General features: G+C 39.5%; 1 protein-coding gene across 1 annotated transcript in view; it reads left to right on the top strand.

The window, feature by feature from the left end:
* The window catches only part of sbf2 (SET binding factor 2), a gene marked incomplete at its 5' end in the record, with an annotated part of 128,264 nt that overhangs the window by 65,049 nt on the left and 45,639 nt on the right, over nt 1–17,576 (top strand). The window contains 11 exon segments of the mRNA XM_083890897.1: nt 537–669; nt 1,638–1,667; nt 1,669–1,744; nt 2,393–2,506; nt 2,823–2,900; nt 3,120–3,233; nt 4,073–4,201; nt 5,554–5,652; nt 5,827–6,031; nt 7,362–7,471; nt 8,014–8,163. Of these exon segments, the coding sequence (XP_083747023.1) occupies nt 537–669; nt 1,638–1,667; nt 1,669–1,744; nt 2,393–2,506; nt 2,823–2,900; nt 3,120–3,233; nt 4,073–4,201; nt 5,554–5,652; nt 5,827–6,031; nt 7,362–7,471; nt 8,014–8,163 (1,238 nt within the window).

The following is a 17,576-nucleotide window of genomic DNA, read 5'->3' as shown; positions in this document are numbered from 1 at the left end:
CATGTTTAAGCGAGTGAGGGCAATTCTACTGTATATTTAAATCTGCATACATTATTCCAATATTTCTGGATATGTTACAATAGGTGGTTTTACCTACGTAAAAAGCAGTGCAGTGAAAACAGTGAATCTGTATTAATGAATAAAAACCATCTGATGCTGCAGCAGCTGTGCAGAATATGTGATGTTCCCTTATCCGATTAAGCGAGTCTTAAATTGGGAACTTTTATACAACACCATTACCAGTCCAGTCTTTTATATTAAGATTGCTGAGCGGCCTCAATTACAAGAAAACCCTACAGAATATGTATGTTTTAAATTGCTGTAATCAGTCATGAAGCGATTACCCCCCTCAGAACCCCCTCAAATGGTCATTGTATGTTCTAATCTGTGTTCAAGGTTAGAGAATTCCTCCACAAATAGCAGCGAATGATGAATGAACCTGGAACAATGTAATGTGGCAGCTGCATTCCAACAAATACCTCATTACATTAAATTCATTCTCACTCTTTTTTTTTTCTTTTTTTTTCTCGTTCCAGGAATCCAAAACGTCCTCAGCCTTTTCTGTGCAGTTCTGACCGAACACAAGGTTTTGTTTCACTCCACCAGTTACCAGAGGCTCGGGGAGGCGTCGCGAGCCCTGGAGGCCATCATGTTTCCTCTGAAATACAGGTGTGTGTGTGTGTGTGTGTGTGTGCGTGTGCGTGTGCGTGTGCGTGTGCGTGTGTGTGTGTGTGTGTTCCACCTCTGTAGCAGGACAGAGTTTCATGTGACATTAAGTCCTCGAAGAATGATCTTAAAATTATTGTTTAATTATTATTTGATGATTTAATTATTTATTTATTTAATTTATTAATTAATGTATTTAATAATTATTTTATTATTTTGTTAATTTATTAATTGATTTATTAATTTTATTATTTTATTTATTTATTTGTTCATCACTGTAGTTAGAGCTGCAAACTGCAATTTTTTTTAAAAATAATTATGTAAAACAAGAATGACAGACATTTCCAAGCCGGGCAAATTTAACAATAGTCACAGTAAGTACTATATTTACTATTGTAAAAAGAAAAAAGTACAATAAGATCACATTTTACAGGAACTATAATTGCTGAATTAGATAGATGTATGTATGTACTCTATGTTCCAAAAACGAGGAAATTATCATTATTTTTGTTGCTTTTATTATTATTATTATTATTATTATTATTAGTAGTAGTAGTAGTAGTAGTAGTAGTAGTAGTTGTAGTAATCTTCCTGCCTTCCTCTGGATTTAATCCTCCTCTATTTCAGCTTTTTTAACTTTTACTTTATTTCATTATTAGTCATTTGTGTTTGTGTCATATTGGTATATTTGAGGATGTACAAAAACTTGTAAGTGTTGTATTACAAAATCTAAGAATATTATCTGAGAGCACCACGGTTTCTAACTGTTCTGCTTTCTCTGTTGCTTCATATGATTTCACTCGTCTCTAATTAGAGTTTCGGTTTCATAATAGAATATTGAAATCGTCCACTTCCCAACAGGGAAGTACACTTTTAGAGTCTAAGTTGCCCACCCACACATTCAGTGATTCTGACTCCTCAGCTAAACATACGTCCCTGTATTCATTGTCCACTTGTCTCCATGTCTGCAGTTACCCATACATCCCTATTCTACCTTCCCGGGCTGGAGGTCCTGAGCTCACCCACTCCCTTCATCATTGGAGTGCACTCCATTTTTCAGGATGAGATCCAAGACCTGGTGAGTGTAGATGTGCCACATGCATCCACTGTTATGTTCACGACTTATAGATCAAATTGTACTAAACACCAGGAAGTTATCAACAAAGTCCTAGAATATTTATCTCGATTTTTTTGAATAGGGCAAATGGATAATTTCCTGAATTTCAAAAATTCATAAAAATTATTCCTTAAGAGATTTGCAAATATTTTCGACGGATCCTTGTTCAGGGCGATGCCGACTATTATGATGGTAAATTTCAAGTCATTCGGAGATACTTTTTGTTTTTTAGACTAAAGTCAGCTCACTGTCAAAGTGCATCAGGGCAAATGGATCATTTCCTGAATTTCAAAAAATCATTAAAATTATTCCTTAAGAGATTTGCAAATATTTTCAACGGATCCTTGTTCAGGGCGATGCCGACTATTATGATGGTAAATTTCAAGTAATTCCGAGATACTTTTTGTTTTTGAGACTAAAGTCAGTTCACTGTCAAAGTGCATCAGGGCAAATGGAAAGCTCCAGTCTGTAACTTCTGCCACCAAAACACTGCTAGCTTCTCCCTCCCTGAGTTGGTTTTGGCTGAATGAATGAATCTCTTTAGTCGTAAACCTTGTGTCTCCATGTAGCTGCAATCAAACCACCTGACCTGTTTTTTGTGTTCACCAGTTGGACGTCATTATTGCCGACTTAGACGGAGGAACAATCAAGATTCCCGAGTGCATCCAACTGTCCCTGCTCCCTGAACCTCTGTTACACCAAACCCAGACGGCCCTTTCCCTGGTAACCACACACACACACACACATTAAACATTGACGTTAGCAAAGTACAATAGATTTGTTCTCCAGATTTCCAGATAGTGTGTCCTTGTTTCGCATTTGCACAAATCTGTAGATCCATTATTGACCGAGACTAATGCATTATTAAGCACATAAGTGCATTGACAGCTCATGAAAGGTTAATGTTCTTGCTTTACAACTTTATTTTAATATGCTCAACTATCTGTTCACTCATCTTCGTCGACTTATGCTGCTGTTGCAGTTAAAAAGTGTGGAAGGAAATAATAAAATACAGGCATTTTCTTCTGTTTTTTTTAAGGTTTTGCACCCTGATCTGGAGATAGCAGACAATGCATTCCCTCCTCCTCGCACTGCTCCCTCCAACCTCAAGTTGTTGGTAAGTAGCATGAGTGTAACACTCCTCCTCATCATCATCCTCTTCCTCCCACATGAGGAGAACACATTTAACTTCACCAAAACCAGTGTCTTATCGCTAAAATGTTCAAGTTGGAGAAGGGTCGTTTAGTGATTAGAACTCATTACTGGCATTTGTGCAATTGGGACATAGCATTCTGACGACTCATATCTATAATCTGTGTGTGTGTGTGTGTTTCAGGATAAGGAGGTGAGGGCCGTCTTTCTCAGGTTGTTTGCACAACTCTTCCAGGGCTACAGGTCTTGCCTGCAGCTCATTCGCATCCATTCTGAACCTGTTATTCATTTTCACAAGGTAAGATAAGGACACCCCAAAAAAAAACCAGACGTGACCTGACTTTAAACTCCCGCCGCTCCTCTTCAGAATGTTGTAGTCTCAGCAGTTATTGTGGACTTAGATGCGAGCACCTGACAGATAAAGCGTGTATAGATGTGTGTGTTTGTGTGTGTTTGTGTGTGGTGGAGGAGGCTCAGTGACTGGTGCGTGATGTTATCCCTTTGTTTATCCAAAGCTTCGGACACAGTCCACTAAAGAGTCCGGCACGGAGCCATGTGAGACGTATTAGGTTTACTTTTTTTTTTTTGTTTTTCAGTTTTGTGTTCGGGGAAACCGTTGTTTGTTTCACGTCTGTGCTGTCGCCGTGGTAACGCATCGTTCTCAAAGTACCCCACATGGATCACATTATAAACAAACACTCTGCTCACTCTGGCTGGCCTGGGTGGAGTTTTATCTCTTCTGCCCGCAAGCACAAATAATTATAATGTAACGTAAATCAAATTCATTTGCATGGAGTCATGGGGAACTTGATTTATTTCCCTTTTTTATGCGTGCTGCAAAGTCCAGGATGTCAACAATTAAATAGGCCAATCCCCCCCCCCCCCCCCGCAAAGTCGACTTTTGTAGATTTTATTCTAAAAATGGCTTGAAACATGATTCTAGTTTTTTTTTCCATGAACAGTAAATATGTATATTTACATGTGTGTATATATATGTATATATACATATATGTATATGTGTGTGTATACATTTATGTACACATATACATATATATATATACACACATGAACAGGATTGCATTGCCTCTGTGTGTGATTGTAACTGCTGTAATTGACATTAGTTGTGATATTACCCAGACTGCCTTCCTGGGCCAGCGAGGCCTCATCGAGAACGATTTCCTCACCAAGGTTTTGGATGGCATGGCTTTCGCTGGCTTCGTCTCAGAGAGAGGTCCACCGTACAGAGCCTGTGATCTCTTTGATGAGGTAATGTACTGTACTGTGCTGTGCTGCATTTAAAACTGAACGTCACCATACACAGAATGTGATTAAAGAGATAAAGAAGTCATTTGTAATGCAAAATAGTCACAATTTTGCACTAACTATCACTGTTCAGATTGATCATTACAGAGCGACATTAGATCGTAGAGGGGCGAATGTCCGCACAAATGCGTCACATGCATTCATGTCCTTTTGACTCGCTAATGAAGTGATTCACACACATTTGGAGACTTGGGTCTGATTCTACCGGTTTAGAGGTTTAAAACGAGCTGTCAATCACCCTAATTGACCATGGTAAGCCAGAGCTATGGCGCTGCGTAACCGAAGACGCTGCAGAGTCACAGAGTTGTTATTACGCACCGCACAGGAAGCATCGATTTACAGCAAGTTATCATCATACTTTTTTTCCCAAAACAAGTTCTTTTTAGACCAATAGTAACATGTAAATAAAATAAAAATGGGTTTTTAATAATTTGGTAGCAAAGAAATCTCAAATGGCACAGATGGTGCCAAACTGTGCCAAAAGAGAGAACGCCTGGACATCTCTTTACTAAAACCTCTGTCATTTTACTCTGCTTCACTTCAGCAGCATCAGACTTTGCACAGCTCATGTCCACATGTTACATGACATCCATGTGTTTTTAAGCTCCTGCTGCATATTTTAAAGGTGATATTTGCTTTAAAATGCAATATTTTTTTAGGCGAGAGAAAACGATCCTTCAACTATGCTGTGTTCCATGTGCATTTACTCTGACACAGTGGCATCTACAGTGAAACTTACACCTCTGGTGGAATTTCACAAGTGTTATCTTTATTTTGATACCAAGATAATCCACATACCAACTGCAGAGATTTACTCTATTTAGTTTAGGCATGTCATTTTCGAACAGGGACTCCAAAAAGAGGGTCAGGGAAGAAGAGGCTACAAAATGAACAAAATATCTAGTTTGTTGATTTCAGGAAGCAGTGCAGAAACATGGGAATGAGTCGTCGTGATGCATTTGTGACAAATACACAATAAAATGAGAAAAATTTTTTACAATAGACTACTAACTACTGAATATTCTCTTACTCACGCTGATGTTTCATAGGATGTTTAGGTTATTGCAGGAATGGGTAAAGTGGACAACCACAATGAAACAGTCATAGTAATGTGATGATTATGTCTACTTTAGAGTAATAATTTATTTATTTACACTTATAAAATAAAGTACATATTGTTCTCAGTGCACTCAGTGTCTTGGTTTCAGAATCCTTCCACTTCATCAGTAAAAAACCCTCTAACACACTTTTTGTGTTTGTGTTTTCCTTTGTTTTGTACATTGTGTGTTTCTTAGCTGGTGGCCTTGAACATCGACTACTTTAGAGAAGAAGAGGTCATCCCCACCAAACTGCAGAAGCACATCAGGGAACTCTCTGAGCAGCTGTACAGAAACGTGAGATACAGTACAGCTACACCGTTTTTTTTTTGTTTTTTTTTACCACATATGGCAGATGTCCTCATTTCAAACATGCTCTACATGTGTTTCTGCTTTAGAGTCACTGCATGTACCACTCACTGTGTTACATATTATTACATGGTGTTCCTTTTTTTCGTCCGTGTACTGCAGGAGAATCCCAACCCCCATATGGCATTCCAGAAAGTGCCTCGGCCGTCGGAGGGATCCCACCTGCGAGTTCACCAGGTACCGTTCCCTCTGCTGGAGGCCGAGAAGGTGGAGAAGATGCTGCAGGACGGCGTGGCCAAACACAGCAGCGCGCCCGCTCCTGTACGAGCGGAGAGGAAATGTGTCGTGCCTGCTGGGCCTCCTGTCGGTAAGAATGACTGAAAATAGACGTACAATTATGCAGTTATAGTCTGTGACATGCTTTGGTCACAATACAATAAGGACGAAGCACCACAGCAGTTCAATCACCCTGAACAAAACAGCCCTGTTCACAACGCTCAGTTTAGTAGTATCTCTTTAGGTCCACCTTAAAAAAAAGTTAAACAAAACTTAAGGGACAGGAAATGATATCAGCCACAGAGGCTACTGGGAGCTAACAGCAGTTAGCATTTGGAAAAGTAATAATTTGCAGGCTCTAGCAGGCATATTGCCGTCATAAACAATAGTAGAACCATATAAAGTTCTTCAGCTTGTCCTCATAGAGAACCCTTTTTGGCTCCAGGTAGAACCTTTTATAAAGGTTCCACCTGGGACCCTTTTGGAAGGTTCCACCAAGAACCCTTTTAAAACCCTTTATTCAGGAAAGAGGTTTTAAAGGGTTCTCTGGACCAAAATGGTTCTTACTGGAACCATTAGTGTTACCAAGAACCCTTGAAAAACTATTTCTTCAGGAAAGGGTTTTTCAGAAGCAAATGGTTTCAGGTAGAACCTCAGCCCTTGTAGAAGGACTCTTATTTCTAAGAGTCTATAACATGTATCCACTGGACAGATAAATCCTCTGAGGCTGGAAGTTTGTGTAGAACTCTGTGCTGCACCGTGGAGACAAGAATAGAACTTTTCGCAGACTTCTCGGACTTTCGGTTTTCGGATACTACTTTTAGCACCACAAAAACATGACTGAGTCACCTCCAGAGTCCACGGCTAACAGCAGTTAGCATTCGGAAAAGCCATCATTCGCAACTCTAGCCGACACACAGCCGTCATATATAAAATGTAAATCCTTTGAGGCTGGAAGTTTGTGTAGAACTCTGTGCTGCACTCTGCTTAGACTGAGGAGGACCCACAAAAACATGACTTTAGGGCCTCCAGAGTCCCAAATATAGGTATTTAAATTATTAAAAAGTTGATTTTGCATAATATGTCTCCTTTAAAACGTGAATTGTCTTGCACAAAACATACTAAGACATGGAAATTATATGAACACTGCTCGTTTTTATACACAGACAAGTAGTTAGCACATAAAGTAAAACAAAGTCTTCAGCAACTGATTCAGGGGCTTCATATTCATATGTTGGTCAGTTTGATCAATACTTCTTTGTCCTTGAGTATCAAAAGATGCATTAAAAGCGCTCGCAGCATTCCTAAATAGTTAAGACATTTCCTTCTTGGTGTGACAGAGATGAATGACCTCTAATAATGCCAGATAAACTGTTTCCATTCTTTGATTTAACTTGTTTTTGCCTTTGTTTGTATTCCAGTGTCTATCATGGGTAAGAGCGGCTCCGTGTTCAACAGCGCTCGCAGGCTCGAAGTCGTGCGAAGCTGCATCTCCTTTATCTTCGACAACAAGACCCTGGAGACTGAGAAGGTAAATAACGCCGTGTCTTTCATCAGCGGAGCTACTCCACGTCTAAATGATCCCGTGAAGTGGAGGCATCTGTTCTCTGTGTGACACCGGCGGCTCCCTCCTTTATACCTTTATCATCCTAATCCCTCCCAGATGATGCTTGTTCCAGAGAAAATGGTTCCAATGGTTTCCTTTTATCACGTCTCCGTGTACGTGAGGACACGAGTGAGCTTATATGTGCGTCCAGTGTGTTAAAACCTGGAGGGTTGCCAGTTGTTTTATGTAACTGCGGGTTAAAGAAACAGCAGAGCGACCACGCGTTCTTTCAACGCTGCCCGGAGCAGTTCAAGTGTCAAAGTGCTTGGACTCAGATTGTGTTTCTGTGTGCAGTGAGCAGATAATAAACAAACAAATTTGCATGATCCAAAACACGTGCTTGCTAAATAACATCGTATAATAAGAGCCAGATTTGTCCAGGAGTTGGAAAATATCAGCCAAGCAAAGGTGCTTCTCAAACTGTTATTTGGAATTCTGAGTTTTGTGTTTTTGTCGTCCCTCCGCAGACGCTGCCGGCTGCTCTGCGCGCTCTGAAGGGAAAGGCGGCTCGTCAGTGTCTGACCGAGGAGCTGAGGCTGCACGTTCAGCAGAACCGAGCCATACTGGACCACCAGCAGTTTGACTACACCATACGCATGATGAACTGCGCCCTGCAGGTAAGAAGAACAAGAAACTCAATGTTAGTCATTTATCAGGCAAATTGTTCACTGGATCATTTTCCTAAATGTCTTGATTCTTTTTGATCTTTTGTGTCGTAAAAATTATATGTAAAAAATTCTTTATAATTAGTAAACAATTTAATTGACCTCTACGGAGCCCCCGAAGTGACATGAGAATAAAAAAAAGACACTTTTTTTTTTTTATTGAAATCTCGAGTTTCATAGTTTCCAAAAAATTATGAAAAAAAAAAGAATTTGAAAAAAAAAAAAATTTCCATCATTTTTTGGAAACTCAAGATCTTGAGTTTCAAAATCGAGATCTCGAGTTTTTTTCAATGTTTTTTGTTTTTTTCTCATGTCACTTCGGGGGCTCCATGTTATTTTAGTTTATTTTGCTCCAAATCGGAATTTTAAAAATAGCCGTTGTAAACCAGCCAGTTAATCCAAACTGAATCCAAACTCATCTACTGTCTGTCGGATTTAAATATAAACGCCATAAAATGGTCCATAAAATGTCAGAAAATGCAAAAAAAGTTAATCAGTATTTGTCAAACCTGTCAAACCATGTTCTCCAATGTCTAAATAATTTTAAGGATTTCTTCGTTTTATGGAGCAAAAAATACAGAATATATCTAATAATATTGTTTTAAAAAATGAAAAAAAAAGCTTCAAACCGATTGATCGATTATCAAAATAGTTGACGATTAATTGATCGTCGACTAATTGTTTCAGCTCTAGAATTAAATTAAATTAATTAAATTCATTATCCTTTATTTATTTTAATCAGAAGCTGATGTCAGTGTTGACAGTACAGTTAAATATGTTAATATTTTCTTACCACACGTTTTTAGCAGATGCCATTTTTTATGAGCTCTAACTGGTTCTAATGAAGTGAAAAACAATATCTCGGTGGGGCAGTCGTACAAATAACCAACGCATCCTATCTATCATCTTCTTTATTTCCCGAGTTTGTGTTTTTAATGCGGTCCCTGGCAGCGCGTCAGTGTCTCGTGGTTCATCAGACAGTGTTTTTGTGTGCTTCATCACCGTCTCACTGTGGATGTCGTGTGTTTTCGTGCTGCTCGTAAAGACGAGGCTTCAGCGCGGCTTCGCTCGCTCAGAGGAGCCGGCTCTTTATTGGCAGTTGCTCAGGTTTTACTGCCTCGAATCGGCCCTTTTCTGTGGATTTTGAGTCGTTTTTTAACTGTCCTCGCACACAGTGCAGCTTTTATGGACGTGCCTTAAGATTCCACTCATTCCACCCCCCCCGAAATAATAAAAATCCACTTTAATCCCTGTGTCTGACCAGGACGAGGACACGGGAGGTCATCTGACGTCTTTAATGATTACTAAATGGTTCAGAGTGAAACCGAGCACCGAGGATTTATGACTTTGACCAATATAGTGTCTGCACTATGACGAGGATACTATAATACACAGATGTGTCCTCACATGAAACGGGATAAAAGTAGCACTATACCCTACCGTATGCTAGTTTTGTTGTGTTTTCCGTTAAAAGTCAGACTTTTATTCATCAAAAGAGTTGCAAAATGAAGAGAAAATATAGTCAAGATTAGAAATAATGATTTTTATTCCAAATAAAGAACCAGCAAAACTGTTTTCAGCTGTGCTAACATCATTGCACAAGGTTTTTCAAGGGTTTTCTAATCATCCAATAGCCTTCTAACGCCATTAGCAAACACAATGTACCATTAGAACACTGGATACACATCCAAAGGACCGTTGAGCTTTGAACACTAATGTCAATGTGGTTTATGAAAGCATCTTGTCATGTAGCAAACGCTCTAAAAGCACTCTGCAAGTGGCTGCTAGCTAGCTAGCGAACTAGCTAGATTTTTAATTACAACAAAATTGTTCCTCGGCAGATGTGGCCGCCATCTTTGTTGGAAAAATATCAGCCAGCTTGCTGAATTCGCAAAGCATCGTGGGTAATTTCATCACAAAAATCACATTTCCCTTACTTTCCCCTATATGTGAACGCGCAAAATTCAGGGTTAGGGCAAAAATTTAGGGTTAGCGGAGGTATTGTGACGGGGCTTTAGTCTATAAACGCACAGATAAACCCACAGAGAGGCTAATGCTGACATTATATATATCTTATATATATATATATTTATATATATATATATATATATATAAATTATTAATAAAAACGTCTGCATATTTGTGTTGCAGTCAAATAAATCTTTTAAAGATGTATAAGCAGACTTTTTGTTGGTTTTGCTATTGATATTTAACTCTGAAGATGACCCTGACAGATGACCAGAATTGTGAGTCAGAATGAAAACTGGGCCATAGATGGCAAGCACACTCTGGTTATTTATACATTTACTTAAGTACTGAAATTCAGTACTTCCTCCACCACTGCTCTTTAGTGACGTTTTTAAAAGGCTAATTTGCCCGTCGCGTGCTGCTGAAACCCCAGTGATTTGCAGGGACACGTGGGAAGAGAGTCGTCATTTCATCCATGGACGACATGCAGGAGTGATTTGTCGTCCGCCGCTCTTTTATACAATGTTTTTGTGATGGTTTAGGTGTTGTTTTTCTTAGATTTTTATTGTTTATCGTTTGTTATTTCTTCTCTTTGTGTTTTTACGTAAAGATGAAAGCCCGGCTCTCGTTTATGGCTTCTCATTTGACTTGTGAGGGATTTGCCTCAGACGAGCTGCGAAAGTCATATAAATAGCCAGTCATTGTATTCTTTTTTTAATGCCCTGCCACATAAAGAAAAAACCCTTAAAATGATATTAACACAGCAAACAAACCACAGCCTGCAGTTGTGTGTGTGTGTGTGTGTGTTTGTAGTTCTTTTATTGCCCAACAAATTCCAAAGTGACTTATTCTTTCAAAAATGTCGCTTGTTTTTATTTTTCTTTATACAATGACAGCATGATGTTTTATTAGGATTTCTGGAATCCGTGTTGACACATTGATATGCAGTGACATCATCATCACGCATTTTTTAAGGTTTGACTCTGACCGGTCAACTTCAGGCTAAATCTGTTTGTCTGGTTGCAATCAGCACAGGAAGTGACACCGAAACATACAGTAGGTCAAAGGTCAGGACGTTACAGTCAGGTGGTGCTGGGCCTGGTCAGATATTGTTTTGTGTTTTCCTTCCTTTGCATTTTTTCTTCATGATTCAGAAAAAACTATCTAGATTCTCTGGAATCGGTCGATCAGGTCCATTTCTCTGCCATGAATCACACACATAACAACAATCATTCAATCATTAAGGCATTTTGAGTTAATTGCACATTTATTTTTGTGTATGTGTGAGTGTGTGTGTGTCTGGGTGTGCATGCTCCCCATTGTAGACGTAGACCTTGTGCAATCCATGTGGGGGAATGACTCCTGCTGTGCATGTGTCCTGGCATCCCAACCATTTCCTGTCAGATGGGATTATGAGCCCTCTGAGCGCTCTGCTCCCGGGGGCCGAGGGCCTCACCGCGCTGCTCGAAAAACACACGCTCAGTCTGAACGGCAGTTCACTGTGAGAGGCAGCAATGAGGCGGGAGGTCCGTCGTAAGAAAGTGGCTGCGACGGCATGGGGTCCACGAGTAGCGCGCGATCCCCGCAGCTTGACTGTCGGATGTGGAATAGTGGGCAATAAAAACGTGCACGTAAATTGTCTCGTTATAGCCTCAAAAAGTAGACCAGAGAATGTTATCTGCTGGTTTAAATCTAAGAATCAGCTGCTCTGAACAGAGGTGATTCTAGAGTCTGTAGGGGCCCTATAAGTAAAAATTCCCAGGGGGCCCTTCCTTCCAACCAGCGTTCATCACCATTGTGTTACAAATAATCTGACACCAACGAAAAATGTTTTTTTTTCAAAATGAAATAAATTTTGTGAAACTATAAATGCAAAGAACAATAAAATACTGTAAATAGCTTTTAAACTTAGTAAAAAAAATACATTACATGGTAAAGAACCCACATTATAAAACAAAATAAATATATAGAACAATAAAATACTATAAATAACTGAAAAACGGTCCCATAGACCGGAAGTTCCAATTAAGGCTGTTTTTTGGTGTGTATCTGTGCCGTTACCTGGTTTATGAAGCCCTAAAGTTTAGAAACAAACAGTTGAGCCACTGCTGAGAACGCTGGGTTTTATTGTGTTTTCGGGCTCTGAAAAAGCCTGGAATCGTGCTCCTCCTGCTCCGGACACTAGTCCGGGCACATCCGGTTGCGTACATTGAACCGCAGAAGATAATCACAACACAGTTCTGTCTTCTGGGGGGCGAGATTTCGGTCTGAAACGGCGCGGATGAGGAGAGCTTCAGCGAGGAGAGATTTTTATCGGCTCGTTTGCGGCAACTAGGAGGTTTTAGATCATAAAAACAAGTTAATGTATGTAAGTAGACCTCCATAACTCACATATATGTGCAACAGGACCACTCTATGGGCGCTTTAACACATAAAACGAGCATGATGTGTCATCGGCGATTAAGGAAATGATGTAAAATTGAAATACTGGTTTCACTGATGACAAAATAAAATTTTATTTGCGGGCTGAAAAAGGGTTCGGTTCGTTGCACGGGACGCCCAATAACTCATAGCTCATAGCCGTTGAACTCCAGCAGGGTAAGAAAAAACAGCGATTAGCTGCTAAAAAGCCCTCGGTGCATCACACACATGCCAGTGTGGTTTCTTTTCTCCAAGACAGGGAAGCAAAATGCGGAACTTCAGCCAAGGTTGGCTAAAGGCCTTGAAATTGTCCCTTGGGGCCAAATCTATTATTCTTGAATTGGATTGAAAATGCTGGAAAAGCAGCAGGCTCTTAATCAGACTGTCTGCTGAAGTTAGAGCTGATGGATTAGTAAGACTCGACCAATTTTAGCCTGTACCCTCTCACATCCCCCTATAGCCTAGAAACTAGAATCACTTTAAGCTTCTCTTTTAATCCTGACATTTTTACATTATTCAGATCATAAAGAGCATAAAGTGCTGTGAGAACATGGCCTCAGTGTGCCGTGATGGCCCTGATCTGACGAAATATGGCCACTGGGAATCAACGCTGGGTGTCATTCCCATGCTCATACAGCTCTTTTTTTCTGTGATGCGCAGCAGTATGGCCAGGTACAACAGGGCCGGCCCAAGACTTAGGGCCCCATGACCACTGGAGGGCCCCCAAGAGCAATTAACAAAAAAAAATAGATAAAAGTTTGGATTGCCGTAGTTTATTTAGAATTGTTCTCCCCATTTTTACCAAAGCTTTTTCACAATTTTTTAAATTTTTTATTTATAAACCATTTTTATTACCTTGTTTGGGTGCCTCTGTTGATTTACATTATTATTTAACTATGTGTTTGATAATTATTTGTTTATTTTCTTTAATGCTGTGTTTTTTTACATATAAAAGTCAAATTGTTGTATTACAGGAGTGCATTTTGAATCCCCCTCCCCAAAGATTGTGCACATTTTTAGATTTTCAGACCTTAATATCTCAATATTTTGGTTTTATGTATTGATTTTTTATATCGCCAGTAGGGGGAGTTACTGATTTTTGCCAAATATTAATTGAAAGATTTTTCGGTAAATTAGCAAATTTGGTGTCTGCTTCCGAGCAACAAAAAGTGTTCACATTTAGTTTTACAAGTGTATTCATATTCGTGACAGAGTAGAATAAGTAGAATACCTTTAGTATCGTAGGTGTATGAATGATCAATAATCATTATTATTGGCACACATCTGCATTAATCACATTCCATATCTTAGTTGACACTAGGGCGATTACAAAGTATATAATTCCGTTTAATTCCTATCTCGCGCGGCCTGTTCAGCGCAGCGATCATTGTTCCACACGGACCGTTTTAGCAAACGCACACCGACCGCACATCCGGATTTCAGCTGACGCGATGACGGAGAATGAAACAGCCCGTAAAAAAAGGCAGAAAATGTCCAAAGTGTGGTGGGACCATTTCACGCTTAAACATGAAGACAACAGGGTGCAGCGTAACCAATGTAAACGACAACTGGCGTAACCACAACAGCACGTCGTCCTCAATGATTCAGCGTCTGAGCCGGAAGCATCCAGGTGCTAACACTTCCGGTACACGCTAACGTAAACGTTGATGTTAACTGATGTAATGCAGCTATCGAATATTTTTGTAATCGTTTTCTACTGATTATTCAAGTAATCAGATTTTTTAAATTATTATTAATAATAATAGTAATAATAATAATTATATATATTTTAATAATAAAACATTTATATATATATATATATATATATTTATATATATATATATTTAGGTTTTGCATTTTTGTAATCGAGTATTCTACTGATTATTCAAGTAATCTTTAGTAATTATTATTATTATTACTATTAATAATAATAATAATAATAACTCTATTTTTTAATAATAAAAAAAATATAATAGTTTTGGATTTGCGTCCTTGATTAATCGAGTTATCGCTTATCGGATTTAAAAATATGTATTTTTTAAATAATGATAATAATAATTTTGCGTCCTCGATTAATCGGAAAAAATAATTGGTTGCATATTTGATTACAAAAACATTCGATAGCCGCTGCCCTACTTGGCAGCACAGAGGTCAACTGTGTGTCTTCCTCCTCTTACGGTCAGTGATTCAGTTCGTAATTAACGGTAACAGCCTCTGAAATGTGTTGTGGTTTTTTTTGCTTCAAAAGCATAAAAGTATGTGAGCTTCCCTGGAAAGCGCTTTCCTGGAAAGTGCTAACATGTCCGTAAAAAAACCCCTCAGGAAGCTGTTGTTTGTTCACATCCTGTGGCGTTTTGTGTCACATGCTTGAACTTCTTGTTTTTGCTGGCTGTTTACGTGTCGGTCAGACAGAGTGGGTGGACTCGCTGAGCTCCTGCAGCAGCTTCAAGACTGAGAAAAGAGGGAGAAACGGCTCAGACTTACTGTAAATACAAGGTGGAAAGGAAGACGGCAGGGTGTCGTCACAAACAAACATTTTGTGAAATCTAAATAAGGTGGGGTTTTTTTTTTACCCACACCCTGTGGATCTACACGACAATGATCCTAATAATAAAACAATAATAATCCTCTTACCTTTGTCAGAGCCCATTACATGATGCTGAAGGCATCAAACGGCTTCGCTCTACTTATTTCACCGCTGTAGAATCCCCACGTCTTATCACTTTGCTTTGCCCGTTGACCTCCAGAACTTTTGAGCTGTCGCTGAGCCTCTCTATCTGCTGACAGGAGATTACATAGAGGGTTGTTTGGCGATATCAAACGGGGCTTAAGTAAACCGTATAACGCCACTTTACGTGTGATACGACGCGTTGAGGCAGTGTGTGACGTTGTCTTAATCTAAAGCACGCGGCATTTTCAGCATTGGAAATATCTTTCGTCATAAGTTAGTGTTATTTGAACCTGATGACACACAAAACTGCAGTAAGAACTGCCGTTCAAAAGTTTGGGATCACTTAGAAATGTCCTTTTTTTGAAGAAAAAGCACTTTTTTTCAATGAATATAACATTAAATATATCAGAAATACACGACTAAACGACTATTCTAGCTGCAAACGTCTGGTTTTTAATGGAATGTGTATAGAGGCCCTTTTCCAGTGTTCTAATGGTACATTGTGTTTGCTAATGGTGTTAGAAGACTATTGGATGATTAGAAAACCTTAAATTCTATGATTCTATATATAGTATAATATAGAATTTTTCCATATATTATGTTTTCTGTTCATTTTGCAACTCTTTTGATGAATAAAAGTCTGACTTTTAATGGAAAACACAACAAAAATTGTATAGGTGACCCTTAACTTTTGAACACCATTGTATATTCCCTCATTTTTTTTGCCTGTGCATGTTCACTCGCTGTGTTTTGACGGCGGTTCGTGAACTGCTGTGACCTGCAGCATTGTTAAGTGCGCTGGTAAACAACGCTTTGGTGCCGCTCCAGGCTGGAACACTTTACCGCAGCCTAAATAACTGCGAGGAAAAACACTGGCGACAAGAAAAATAAAACAGAAAGTATGTTGCTCGGTCGATGGGGGGCCAGGGGGGGCTTTCATGTGTGGCTGGGGAACTTGTGTTTTGCATTTTCTCCCTCCTCTTCTTTTTTTTTTTATTTTTTTTCTTCTTCCCGTGGAATGACGGTAATAGAGGCCCCCCGTCGCAGACCACTATCAGGGAATGCAAGCATTCCTCTCCCTATCGCTGCCTCTGATAGTCTGTGGCAGAGATGTGAGAGTTTCTCTTTTCATGTCACATTAAAAAGTCATTCGGTGATAGTGAAATGCATTCACGATGGTCCCACTGAAGGTCACGAGGTGCGGCGCCGTGTCGGTGTCGGTTCTGTTGTGTCCTCTGGCCGTTCTAATTCACAGGGTTCAAAAAAATAAATCCCTTAAAAGCTCACGAGAGATAAGTGCCAATTTCCTGTGAATGAAGAAAACCTCTTACGTCCAAATCACGCTCTTTTTATGTGATCTCTGAAGGGAAAGTTAAGTTTTGGGCCCCTAAGTCCCCTGCATTAAGCCTTAAGCCTCTTAATGTACTCATAATTTTAATACTGTTCCCTTGAAAGCATCGGGAAGCACCGTCTCTTTGCACAGTCTGCAAATATAAGAAAGAATATTTTTGATCTATTCCCTCATTTAAAGAAAAACAAACAAACACGCAGCATTTTCTTGCTGTTTCATAGATGGACGCCGCAGATCTTATGCAATTCTTCAATTTCAATCTAGGTCAGGAATGCAAATCATAAAATTACCAGTAAAGCAAAGACTGCAACGCTCTGACAATTATGTCAAGGCCAGGATTATATAAGGCTATTGAAAGCATATGCCTCAAAAGTGAAGACGACCAAGAAGAAGAAGAAGAAAATAGTGAGTGAGTGAGTGAGAGGGCTTTTCTGGACGCTTAACAAGAGACGGCGTCTTTATATAACAGGACGTTTGCTAAAGAATCTTCACCTTCGCAGGCTTTTCCTCGCGTCACATCACTGTGGTGCTAATTCACACTGATTTATTGTCCTGTACAGTTTCTTCTTCACATTTAAATAGATGCATTATATAATAACCTGACTGTAATTTAGCAAATCTGAGGGAAATGTCTGCAGCTTCTCTTCTTGTTTCAGTGTCTGTGTGTGGTGCTGATTATTAATCGATGACTAAGGCCCACTTCACATTTCCCAGCTGTCGTGACCGGAAATCTGGCAGTTTTACGTCGGCCATCTTGTTCCTGGACGACTCCGGCTTCTTCTTCTGGATCTCGTCCTCCGACCAGATACTTATACTGCTATATGCTAATCGGCTAAACCCTGACCTCCCGCTGAGTTGTCGGGCGACCACTTCGCAGTTGTCGGGTTCCCGCCGTCGCCCGTCCCGCCTAAATTAATCGTCAACCATTTTGATAATCGATTAATCAGTTTGAAG

This window comes from Microchirus variegatus (assembly GCF_963457635.1).
Source record: "Microchirus variegatus genome assembly, chromosome: 6".
NCBI lineage: Eukaryota > Metazoa > Chordata > Actinopteri > Pleuronectiformes > Soleidae > Microchirus > Microchirus variegatus.
The sequence above is the reverse complement of the archived record's forward strand: the minus strand, read 5'-3'. Positions and strand labels throughout refer to the sequence as shown.